The sequence below is a fragment of the Scyliorhinus torazame genome, chromosome 10 (genome assembly GCF_047496885.1).
Source record: "Scyliorhinus torazame isolate Kashiwa2021f chromosome 10, sScyTor2.1, whole genome shotgun sequence".
Classification (NCBI taxonomy): domain Eukaryota; kingdom Metazoa; phylum Chordata; class Chondrichthyes; order Carcharhiniformes; family Scyliorhinidae; genus Scyliorhinus; species Scyliorhinus torazame.
In genome coordinates, this window is record NC_092716.1 from 180,155,705 (window position 1) to 180,168,590 (window position 12,886).

Here is a 12,886-nt window from a genome sequence, read left to right on the forward strand (position 1 = left end):
AAACCTTGGTTAACAATTCTGTCCAATTATATTCCTCCTTTCCTGGAGGCATAACTAACACTGAAGGCTGGCTGACTTTTTTTAGAGCCTCATCCAAGTACTCCATTACTAATTTATGAACTGAGATGGTGCGCGTCATCAGAACAACACAGGGACATCGCAATTAAAACACAATCCTGTTCAACACTCACAGAAACACTTTCAACACGGATCATTGAATAATAACCAGGAGTGGAAATTCCAGCTGAATTTCTTCCTCTATAGCCGAGGGGCACTGAGGACAACGGTGTCTGCAGATCAGTAATTGAGAGTAGACCAGGGAATGAACATGATAGTTTGTTGTCTGTATGACCCAGTGCTAATCTGGGTAGACTCTTTTTCCATTCTTTTATGGCAGTAATTATTGGGTGTTTCTTTTTGCACTTTTATCCACCTCCTTTATCTGCCTGAGCTGACATTTGTGCAGCTGGGAAAGCAGGTGTCTAACTGGCTGCTGCCAAGGCCCCCTGTTATCAGCCTCTGAGAAGACACCAAGGACTGACTCCCATCTATAATGTCTCCCTTTCTCTGATTTTTCCCTCGCCACCCGTAACCCAGCACTCATTTTGTCTCCCATTCCCCAGACATAAATGGAGCTGTGCCTGGGGGTGGGGCGCTAACCCTGGGCCTTTCCACTGTCTGCCGCCCTGTTGTGTTTACTCACCGGCCTCCATCATGTGCCTCATGGTGGGAAAGCGTTTGTAGACGGCGGTGCTGACTGAGCGGAAGGTGAGGATGGAGGCGAGGTTCGCGTAGCGCATCAATGTTCTACGCAGCATCCTGCCATACTCATCAGTGCCTTGGACATGACAGGAAACGGTGCACATAAGACGGTCCAGCCATGGCATGCTCTGATACTGACTCCACCAGCGAGACACAACCAGACTCACATAGAAACCTAGGGAGAGAGATCATCACCAGTGAGTAGGAGGGTGGGGTCCAGTGGTACACATTCTGATGTAAATGTTGTTTCATAGAGTATTAGAGGTGAAGATTCCAAGCAGAGAAGAGGTTAAAAAGAAGTTATTGGTTACATCGTCAAATGGAGGGAGATAGGTAACAAGTGGGCTTGTAAGAGTATGCCAGTGAAAAGACTTAATGATTGTGTTGAAACTAGGGAGGAATGAATTGGGTAGTGCTTGGGCCTACCTTTTGGGGCTGATCTGGGTGACATGCTTTCCAACAGATAGTCAGAGTTGGGAATGGAAATAATGAGGAACATATCCAGGTCACATGAGGAACATATGCAGGTCTTTTTGCCCTCTTGCATCCAGATAGATGGTGCATACAAAATCCCTCAGAAAGCCAATAATGACAACAGGGCTTGCTTCATTCCTGGCACTTAAAACTGCACTGTTGTCACATGACCATTGGGAAAGGTAAGTGCACAAAACAATGTTATTATAGAATAAAACTGCATTGTATTTAAGTATTTATTTATTCTCACACAAGCTGGGAGGCAGATGGCCATTCGGGCATCTCAAATCTCCAACACGGTCAATTTAAAATTAGATTTGGAAAGAGAGAGTGGTCAGTCGGCAATATGGATTCCTTGAACAGTAATACTGTCCATGAAAATAAAGAAATTGTGGAAGTGCTGAAAGGGAGACCACATTTGGAGTGATTGTGCTCAGCTCTGGGCACCTTATTAAAGGAAGGATGTTAAAACCTTGGAGAGAATGCAGAGGAGATCTGCTGGAATGATACCAGGAATGAGGAATTTCAGATACAAGGAAAGATTGGAGAAATTGGCTTGTTCTCCTTGGAGCAGAGTGACTTTATTGAGGCGTTCAAATTATGAACAATTTTGACAGGGTAAAGAAAGATATTCTGTTTCCACTAGTTGGTTTGTCAATGACATGGGTCACAAGAAAGGTAAGAGTAAGATGAGGAGAAATTTCTTTACTTAAGAGTTGTTGGGGTTTGGAATGCGCTGCCTGGGAGAGTGGTGGAGGTGGAATGCACTGCCTGGGAGAGTGGTGGAGGTGGATTCCATGGGAGGTTTCAAAAGAGAGCTGGACACATATTTGAAAGTGATTAATTTTGAGGGTTACGGAGATAGGGCTGGGGAATGGGACTAGCTGGGTCGGTCTTTTGGGAGCTGGTGCGGACACGGTAGGCCGAATGACCTCCTTCTGTGTAGTAAATAATAAATTAAAAATAACAAAATATTTGTATACTAAGGTGAATGCTTCATCTACTTTTGGGTTGAGGTTCTTGGGTCTGCAATAAGATGTAATGGGACATGAGTGTGGGCCACAATAATGTAATATTTTGATAACATTTCTAATTTATAGGGTTCGTTGTTGGTCATCTATGGATTTTATTTTTAACTACTATTTAAGTAGTTCAGTGTCACTAGACAAGTGAGCCAGAGACCCAGGGTAATGCTGTGGGACCCGGGTTTGAATCCTCCCCCATTGCAGATGGTGAAATTTGAATTCAATAAGAATCTGGGATTAGAAGTCCAATGATGACCATGTACCGTTGTCAATTGTAAAAACCCATCTCGTTCACTAATGCCTTTTAGGGACATTATCCCTAGCTGTATCAAACAAAGTCAATAAAAAGGAATGAAACTAGATGGACCACCCGGCATCGACCTAGATATCAGAAACAACGACAGTAAAACCAATTCTGTTGACCCTGCAAAGTACTCCTTGTATCATCTGGGGGTTTATGTCAACATTGGGAGAGGTGTTTTATAGACTAGTCAAGCAGCAGTCTGAGATAGTCATACTCACAGAATCATATCTTACTGATAATGTCCCACACACCACTATCACCATTCCTGGGTAAGTCCTATCTCACCAGCAGGACAGGCCCAGCAGAGGTGGTGACACATTGCTATGCAGTTGGAAGGGAGTTGTCCAGGGGATCCTCAACATTGACTCTGGAAATTACAGGGAGAGATGGTGGTGTTGGTAAACGTGTATGCCCCGAATTGGGACGATGCCAATTTTATGAGGCGAATGCTAGGACGCATCCCAGACCTAGAGACCGGAAAGCTGATAATGGGGGGAGACTTTAACACGGTGTTGGAACCAAGGCTGGATAGGTCGAAGTCCAGGACTGGTAGGAGGCCGGCAGCAGCCAAGGTGCTTAAGGATTTTATGGAGCAGATGGGAGGCGTGGACCCGTGGAGATTCAGTAGACCTAGGAGTAAGGAGTTCTCGTTTTTCTCCTATGTCCATAAAGTCTATTCACGCATAGACTTTTTTGTGTTGGGTAGGGCATTGATCCCGAGGGTGAGGGGAACGGAATATACGGCTATAGCCATTTCGGATCATGCCCCACACTGGGTAGACTTGGAGATAGGGGAGGAAACAAGAGGGCGTCCACCCTGGAGAATGGATATGGGACTAATGGCGGATGAGGGGGTGTGCTTAAGGGTGAGGGGATGCATTGAAAAGTACTTGGAACTCAATGACAATGGGGAGGTTCAGGTGGGAGTGGTCTGGGAGGCGTTGAAGGCGGTGGTTAGGGGGGAGCTGATATCAATAAGGACACATAAAGGGAAGCAGGAGAGTAAGGAACGGGAGCGGTTGTTGCAAGAACTTTTGAGGGTGGACAGACAGTATGCGGAAGCACCGGAGGAGGGACTGTATAGGGAAAGGCAAAGGCTGCATGTGGAATTTGACTTGCTGACCACAGGCACTGCAGAGGCACAATGGAGGAAGGCGCAGGGTGTACAGTATGAATATGGAGAGAAGGCGAGCAGATTGCTGGCACACCAATTGAGGAAAAGGGGAGCAGCGAGGGAAATAGGGGGGGTGAGAGACGAAGATGGAGAGACGGAGCGGGGAGCGGAGAGAGTGAATGAAGTGTTTAAGACATTTTATAAAAAACTGTATGAAGCTCAACCCCCGGATGGGAGGGAGAGAATGATGGAGTTTTTGGATCGGCTGGAAATTCCCAAGGTGGAAGAGCAGGAAAGGATGGGATTGGGAGCACAGATCACGGTAGAAGAAGTGGTGAAAGGAATTAGGAACATGCAGACGGGAAAGGCCCCGGGACCGGACGGATTCCCAGTTGAATTTTACAGAAAATATTTGGACTTGCTCGCCCCGCTACTGACGAGGGCCTTCAACGAGGCAAAGGAAAGGGGACAACTGCCCCCGACTATGTCAGAAGCAACGATATCGCTTCTTTTAAAGAAGGAAAAGGATCCGCTACAATGCGGGTCCTACAGACCAATCTCCCTCCTCAATGTAGATGCCAAGGTCTTGGCCAAGGTAATGGCAATGAGAATAGAGGAATGTGTCCCGGGGGTGGTTCATGAGGACCAAACTGGGTTTGTGAAGGGGAGACAGCTGAACACGAACATACGGAGGTTGTTAGGGGTAATGATGATGGCCCCACCAGAGGGTGAAACGGAGATAGTAGTGGCGATGGATGCCGAGAAAGCATTTGATAGAGTGGAGTGGGATTATTTATGGGAGGTGTTGAGGAGATTTGGGTTCGGAGAGGGGTATGTTAGATGGGTCCAGCTGTTGTATAGGGCCCCAGTGGCGAGTGTGGTCACGAATGGACGGGGATCGGCATATTTTCGGCTCCATAGAGGGACAAGGCAGGGATGTCCTCTGTCCCCATTACTGTTTGCACTGGCGATTGAGCCCCTGGCGATAGCGCTGAGAGGTTCCAAGGGATGGAGGGGAATACTTAGGGGAGGAGAAGAACACCGGGTATCTTTATATGCGGATGATCTGCTACTATATGTGGCGGATCCAGCGGAGGGGATGCCAGAAATAATGCGGATACTTGGGGAGTTTGGGGATTTTTCAGGGTATAAATTGAACATGGGAACGAGTGAGCTGTTTGTGGTGCATCCAGGGGAGCAGAGTAGAGAAATAGAAGACCTACCGTTGAGGAAGGTAACAAGAGACTTTTGTTACCTGGGGATCCAGATAGCTAAGAATTGGGGCACATTGCACAGGCTAAATTTGACGCGGTTGGTGGAACAGATGGAGGAAGATTTCAAGAGATGGGACATGGTAGCATTGTCAATGGCAGGGAGGGTGCAGGCAGTTAAGATGGTGGTCCTCCCGAGATTCCTTTTTGTGTTTCAGTGTCTCCCGGTGGTGATCACGAAGGCTTTTTTCAAAAGGATAGAAAAGAGTATTATGGGTTTTGTTTGGGCCGGGAAGACTCCGAGAGTGAGGAAGGGATTCTTACAGCGTAGTAGGGATAGGGGGGGGCTGGCACTACCGAGCCTAAGTGAGTATTATTGGGCCGCTAATATTTCAATGGTGAGTAAGTGGATGGGAGAGGAGGAAGGAGCGGCGTGGAAGAGATTAGAGAGGGCGTCCTGTAGGGGGACCAGCCTGCAGGCTATGGTGACAGCCCCATTGCCGTTCTCACCAAGGAACTATACCACGAGTCCGGTGGTGGTAGCTACACTGAAGATTTGGGGACAGTGGAGACGACATAGGGGAAAGACCGGAGCACTGGGGGGGTCCCCGATAAGAAACAACCATAGGTTTGCCCCGGGGGGAATGGATGGGGGATATGGAATGTGGCAAAGAGCAGGTATAACGCAATTGAAAGATCTATTTGTGGATGGGAAGTTTGCGAGTCTGGGAGCGCTGACCGAGAAATATGGGTTGCCCCAAGGGAATGCATTCAGGCACATGCAATTGAGGGCTTTTGCGAGGCAGCAGGTGAGGGAATTCCCGCAGCTCCCGACACAAGAGGTGCAGGACAGAGTCATCTCAAAGAAATGGGTGGGGGACGGTAAGGTGTCGGATATATATAGGGAAATGAGAGACGAAGGGGAGACTATGATGGACGAACTAAAAGGGAAATGGGAAGAAGAGCTAGGGGAGGAGATTGAGGAGGGGATGTGGGCAGATGCCCTAAACAGGGTAAACTCGTCGTCCTCTTGCGCCAGGCTAAGCCTGATTCAGTTTAAGGTATTACACAGGGCACATATAACTGGAACACGGCTCAGTAAATTTTTTGGGGTGGAGGATAGGTGTGCGAGGTGCTCGAGAAGCCCAGCGAATCATACCCATATGTTTTGGTCATGCCCGGCACTACAGGGGTTTTGGATGGGGGTGACAAAGGTGCTTTCGAAAGTAGTAGGAGTCCGGGTCGAACCAAGCTGGGGGTTGGCTATATTTGGGGTTGCACAAGAGCCGGGAGTGCAGGAGGCGAAAGAGGCCGATGTTTTGGCCTTTGCGTCCCTAGTAGCCCGGCGCAGAATATTGCTAATGTGGAAAGAAGCCAAGCCCCCGGGGGTGGAGACCTGGATAAATGATATGGCGGGGTTCATAAAGTTAGAGCGGATTAAGTTCGTCCTAAGGGGGTCGGCTCAAGGGTTTACTAGGCGGTGGCAACCGTTCGTCGAATATCTTGCGGAAAGATAGATAGGGGAGAACAAAGAAGGCAGCAGCAGCAGCCCAGGACTTGGGGTGTGGGGGGTGGGGGGGGGGGGGGGGGGTGTGGCCTGAGACAAGGCAGTTGCCAATTAGGACTAGTTTTTATTTTTTGTTATTTAATATTTATTTATTTGTTGTTGTTTTCTTTTGTTCTTGTTTAAATAAAAAAGGTCATTATTATCTGTATTGTTATAATGTTGTGTAAAGGATGCACAATGTACTGTGTTGGTTGACCAAAAATTTTCAATAAAATATTATTTAAAAAAAAAAAAAACATTGACTCTGGACCAACAAGTGGAAAACATACTTCAACTCATCCTCACCAACCTGCCTGCCACAGGTGCATCTGTCCATGACCGTATCAGGAGGAATGACCACCGCACAGTCCTTGTGGAAACAAAGTCCCATCTTCAGATCGAGGATACCCTCCATCATGTCGTGTGACATTACCATTGTGTTAAATAGGATAGACTTCCAACAGATCTCACAGAGCTCAAGGCATCCATGAATTGTTGTGGGCCATCAGCAGCAGCAGGAATTATACTCTACCACAACCTGTAACCACATGGCCCATCATGTTCCCCCTCTACTATTACCACCAAACAAAGGGACTAACCTTGGTTCAATGAAGAGTGCACAAAGGCATGCCAGGTGTAGCACCAGGCATACTGAAAAATGAGGTATCAACCTGGTGAAGCTACAGCACAGGGTTACTTGTGTGTCAAACAGCATAAGTAACAAGTAATAGAGCGAAGCAATTCCCACAACCAATGAATCAGATTTAAACTCTGCAGTCCTGCCACATCCAGTCGTGAATGATCATGGACAATTAAACAACTCACTGGAGGAGGAGGAGGGTCCACAACTATCTCCATCCTCAATGATGGGGGAGCCCAGCATATCAGAGCAAAAGACAAGGCTGAAGCATTTGCAACAATCTTCAGAAGTACAGAGTGGATGATCCATCTTGGTCTTCTCCTGAGGTCCCCAGCATCGCAGATGTCAGTCTTCAGCCAATTCGATTCACTCCACATGATATCAAGAAACAGCTGAATGCACTGGATACTGAAAAGACTATGGGCCGGACAATATTTCCGACAATAGTATAAAGACTTGTGCTCCAGTACCTGCTGCACCCCTAACCAAGCTGTTCCAGTATAGCTACAACACTGGCATTTACACAGCAATGTGAAAGATTGCCTGGGTATGTCCTGTACACAAAAAGCAGGGCATATCCAACCTGACCAATTGCTGCCCCAATCAGTCTCCTCTTAATCATCAATAAAGTGATGGCAGGGGTCATCAACAGTGCTGTCACACGGCATTTGGTTAGCAATAACCTGCTCACTGACACTCAGTTTGGGTTCCACTCAGCTCCTAACTTTATTACAGCCCTGGTTCAAATATGGACAAAGAGCTGAATTCCAGAGGTGAGGTGAGAATGACTGCCCTTGAGTTTGGCATCAAGAAACCGTGGCAAATCTGGAATCAATGGGAATCGGGGAAACCCGTCCATTGATTGGAGTCATACTTGGTAAAAGAAGATGGTTGTGGTTGTTGGAGGTCTATCACCTCAGTTCCAGGACATCACTGCAGGAGTTCCTCAGGATAGTGTCCTAGGTCCAACCACTTTCAGTTGCTTCATTAATAATCTTCCTTCCATTATGAGGTCAGAAGAGGGGGCTGTTCACTGATGATGGCATAATGTTCAGCACCATTTGTGACACCACAGATATTGAAGCAGTCCATGTCCAAATGCAGCAAGATCAGGACAGTATCCAAGCCAGGGCTGACAAATGGCAAATAACATTCATGCCACACAAGTGCCAGGCAATGAAGAAAAAGAGAGAATCTAAATAGAGTCCCTTAACATTCAACGACATTACCATAGTTGGATACCCCACTAACAACATCCTGGACGTTACCATTGTGATAAATGTAAGAAATTGTTATATCTATAATATATTTCATATTTGTGACAGTAATATTATTTAAAACCCTGGTTTAAAATACACACAGGCTAAAGCTGTAATTAAGTTGTCATAAAAGGTGAGGTAATTATTGATTTTAACATTTACTTGTTTACATATAGATGGCTCATGGGATATTATTCTGATTGCTGGAGATTCCCTGGGGTGTAGATAATTTATGAGGGAGTGTGTTTAGTCCTAAGCAGGTCATGGGACATCTTAGTGGGATACGCATGATGTAATTAATGGGAGGAGTCAGGTCTGTCTAGTTTTGAAGTCTGTCATAAGATTTTAAGTTGAACAGCTGTTTGCTACAGGATTTGAGCCTGACAAGACAGAAGGATTTTCAGGTTGTTCCTGAAAGGGTATCTCATAGATTTTATAGTGCAGAAGGAGGCCATTCGGCCCATCGAGTCTGCACCAGCTCTTGGAAAGAGCACCCTACCCAAGGTCCACACCTCCACCCTATTCCCATAACCCAGTAAGCCCACACAACAGTAAGGGCAATTTTGGACACTAAGGGCAATTTATCATGGCCAATCCACCTAACCTGCACATCTTTGGACTGTGGGAGGAAACCGGAGCACCCGGAGGAAACCCACGCACACACGGGGAGGATGTGCAGACTCTGCACAGTGACCCAAGCCGTAATCGAACCTGGGACCCTGGAGCTGTGAAGCAATTGTGCTATCCACAATGCTACCGTGCTGCCCCAAATAATCAACAATGATCTCATGGTCATCGTTAGATTTTTGATTACAGATGTTTTTTATTGAATTCTAATTTCACCGTCTGCCATGGTAGGATTTGAAACTATGTTCCCAGAGTATTACGCTGAATTACTTGTCCAGTGACAATACCACTACGCACCATTTTACCAATGGTCTACAGGTAAGCAGGTAACTCTGGTTTCTAACTTTATTTATGAGTGGATTTTGAACTGTATTGGGTTGCTTTCTTGGAATATCTATAGTGGCAGGAGTACATAGTGGGTTAAAGTTTTTTTCCCCTTCAATATAAGAACTGTTTAACTGTTCATTGTAAAGCTACTTCTTTGATGTTAATGTGGTTAATTCTGTGTTTAAATTAAAGTTTGTTTTAACATAAAATATACCTATTGGACAGTATTATCACTCCTGGGGTGAAGTATCCTTTACAAGTTGGAAATTGCTTGGGGTTCTCGTCTGGTATCCTAACAAAAGTTGGGGCCTGGTCTGGTATCCAAGCACCATTGACCAGAAACGTAACTGGACTAGCCATGTAAATACTGTGGCTAGAAGAACAGGTCAAATGGCTAGGAGTCCTATGGTGAGAAAGATTCCCCAAAGCCTGTCCAACATCTACAAGATACAAGTCAGGAATACTCCCCACTTGCCTGGAGAGTGCAGCTCTGACAACGCTCAAGAACCATCTAGGACAAAGCAGCCCACTTCATTGGCACCCCATCCACAAACATTCACTCCTTCCACCACTGACAAACAGTGGCAGCAGGAACTCACCAAGGCGCCTTCAACAGCACTTTCCAATCGCTGACCACTATCATCTAGAAGGACAAGGGTAGCAGGCACATGGTAACACCACCATCTGAAGTTTACGTCCAAGTCACTTGCCATTCTCACTTACAAATATATTTCCATTCTTTGTCGCTGGTTCTCTATCCTGGAACTCCCTCCCTAACAGCACTGTACGTGTACGTACATAACCTGGACTGCAGCGATTCAGAAAGGAAGCTCACCACAACCATTTGAAGGGCAATTAGGGACAGGGATGGGCAACAACTGCTGGAATAGCCTGTAAATTAATTTTTAAAAAGCTTGAATGTCTGCCAATTCGATACTTCACAGGATGTTAGCTGACACTTGTGAGAAACTACACGTTATCGATTTGTGACTTTAAATTGCCTGAGAGTCTGGCTTCAGCAGTTCTATGTTGTCTTAACTGTGTTGTATCGTGAGTCTTTTTGTCAGCTTAGAAGTAATGGCTGAAAGGTAGCTTACTTAGGATGACGCTATCCTTGAACAATACCCATGCATTGATTGTGCCGCGATTCTCTGGTCCGGCGCCAGAGTGCCGGCGCCAAAACGTGAGGACTTTACTCCGGCGCCGGTTCCGAAACCCGATTCTCGGGTCCTTGGGGGGCCAGCACGGCTGCCAGTCCTGGCGTCGACCCGGCGCCGCAGGGTCCGCGCATGCGCAGTTGGGCAGGCGCCAACTAGCGTATGCGCACTGGCCATCATCCCCACGCCTGCCTCGACGCCAAATGGCGCAGGGATCCAGGAGCCGGCGCGGAAGAAAAGAGGTCTGTTGCCAGAGAGGCTGGCCCACCGATCGGTGGGCCCCGATCGGGGCCAGGCCACTACGGAGGGCCTCACTGGGGTTGGACCCCTCCTCCCCCCCCCCACAGGCCGCCCCCGGATCCTTCAACCCCGAGGTCCCGCCGGCCCAAAGTATGTTAGAACGGCACCGGCTGGTCTCGGATTTTTTCAGACGGCCGCTCGGCCCTTGCGGGCCGATGAATCGCAGCGCCGCCGGAGGATCGCCGCTACGGCTGTTTGCAGCGATTCTCCGTGCGGCCTGGTGCCATTCGCGGGCGGCCGTTTTCACAGGGGTGGGAGAATTGCGTCGGGGCGGCGTGGCGCGATTTGCGTGGCGATTCTCCCACCAGGAGGGGGGTCGGAGAATCTGTAGGATACAGACACAACTGAGGACCCTAGTGAGAAATTAATAATTCAGAACTTGAGGATTTTAATTAGAAGGATGTTGTACCTCAAAACCCCAAAATCTTACAAGAAGCTACTACAGATGGATTTGGTTGAAGCACTCCAAATTCTTCTGATTCCACAAGAAATTATGCTCCAGTAGATTTCGAGATTTACTTTGAGCAGCCACTGGATAGGAATGAATTTACTCATCTAGGTATGAGATGGGTGTAGGAAACCTATTTTATTATTGAAAAGAGGCATGTGTTCATGTCAGCACCCTCGGGGCCATTGAAAACAGGTCCAAACCAATTCAGCAGTGGCTCAAATACTTGTGCAGACCTCCTGTGAGTCTGCTGAATATGGTATTGTTATGCCTGCATTTGGCCTATTATATAGGTATAATGTTGAATTTATGTCCCTCACTCTCCAAACATGTTGTACTGAGGAAAAGTTCATGAGGGGAAATGATCTCAAAGCAAAATCTGCCATAATCTGTACATAATCAAGAGAACTGACTGAAATCCAATAAAATTCTTACCGAGCACAAATGACATTGGGATCAGGTCAGCATAATTGTTACAGTTGATCGCCATTTTCTCAAAGAAGCGTTTTTGGTTTTCTTCCAGCATAAACCTGCAGATTTCCGAGGAAAAAAAAATCAAAGCATCATAACTGCTAAGCAGATGTCACAACTTGATCAGGAGGAATCTTGCTGGGGTGCTCCATTTTAATAGAGAAACCTGTACGATAGGCTGAGCCACATAGCCCAAAACAAGTAGAGTTGGAAAGAGGAGAAAAAGCTATTAGTTCTAACTGGTTGCCACTTAGAGTCATTGAGTCATAGATGTTTACAGCATGGAAACAGGCCTTTCGGCCCAGCATGTCGATGCTGCCCAGTTTCTACCACTAAGCTAGTTCCCCTTACTGCATTTGGCCCATATCTCTCTATACCTACTGGCCCATGTAACTATCTAATTGCTTTTTAAAGGACAAAATTGTACCCATCTCTACCACTGCCTCTGGCAGCCCGTTTGGATTTCAAAGGTTGCCTAGAATCTACAGCAGAGAAAGATGTAATTTGCCCTGACTGCGCTGGTGTTTACATTCCATAGGAATCTCGTGACCCTCTAATTTATCAATTCCCATCCTGTTCCCGTATTCCTCCATTCTCTCTTCCCTTTTGATCGAATTAAGTTCTCCCTATGTGTATCAATGTTATCTGTTTTCATTTTTCCACTTGGCAGCAAATTCCACATTCTCACCATTCTCTGCGTAAAATAATTCTACTGACATTATTTGATCTGTTGTTGGCTATTTAAGCCCAGTTATGTTTGACTTACAAAAAAAGTAGAAAGAGTTTCTCCACATTCACCCCATTGAATTCCTTCATGATTTTAAAGCGCTTTATCAAGTCCCATCTGAGTTTCCCCCCCGCCCCACCGCACATTCTCAGCCTGCTTAATCTTTCCTGTTGGTTGTATCTTTTCAATTCTGGTAACAGCCTAGTACTGTAAATACTTCTGCACTTGAAAACTAGAAGATGGTGCTATGAGCTTGGTTACGAAGGTTTACCAGACTGATTCTTGGGATGGCAGGACTGGCGTATGAAGAGAGAGCGAGTTAGTTAGGATTATATTCACTGTTGTTTAGAAGAATGAGGAGGGATCTCATAGAAACCTAAAAATTCTAAGAGAACTAGACAGTGTAGATGCAGGAAGGATGTTCCAATAGCGGGGGAATCCAGAACCAGGGGTCACATTTAGGACTGAGATGAGGAGAAGTTTCTTCACTCAGA

At 46.5% G+C, this 12,886-nt stretch overlaps 2 protein-coding genes across 3 annotated transcripts in view; one reads left to right on the plus strand and one right to left on the minus strand.

The window, feature by feature from the left end:
• Positions 1-12,886, minus strand: part of LOC140384392 (bestrophin-4-like) — a 177,199-nt gene that overhangs the window by 38,818 nt on the left and 125,495 nt on the right. The window contains exons 5-6 of one of the 2 annotated variants that reach the window (XM_072466053.1): positions 11,630-11,724; positions 704-937 (exon numbers count right to left, since the gene is read on the minus strand). In XM_072466053.1, the coding sequence (XP_072322154.1) occupies positions 704-937; positions 11,630-11,724 (329 nt within the window). Of the gene's footprint in view, positions 1-703; positions 938-7,950; positions 7,976-11,629; positions 11,725-12,886 lie in introns of those variants that run through there. The other variant, XM_072466054.1, reaches the window with a different exon arrangement.
• Positions 9,199-12,886, plus strand: part of rab3il1 (RAB3A interacting protein (rabin3)-like 1) — a 216,355-nt gene continuing 212,667 nt past the window's right edge. Inside the window, exon 1 of the mRNA XM_072466058.1 lies at positions 9,199-9,280. Within this exon, the coding sequence (XP_072322159.1) occupies positions 9,270-9,280 (11 nt within the window). The 5' untranslated portion in view covers positions 9,199-9,269. The remainder of the gene's footprint in view (positions 9,281-12,886) is intronic.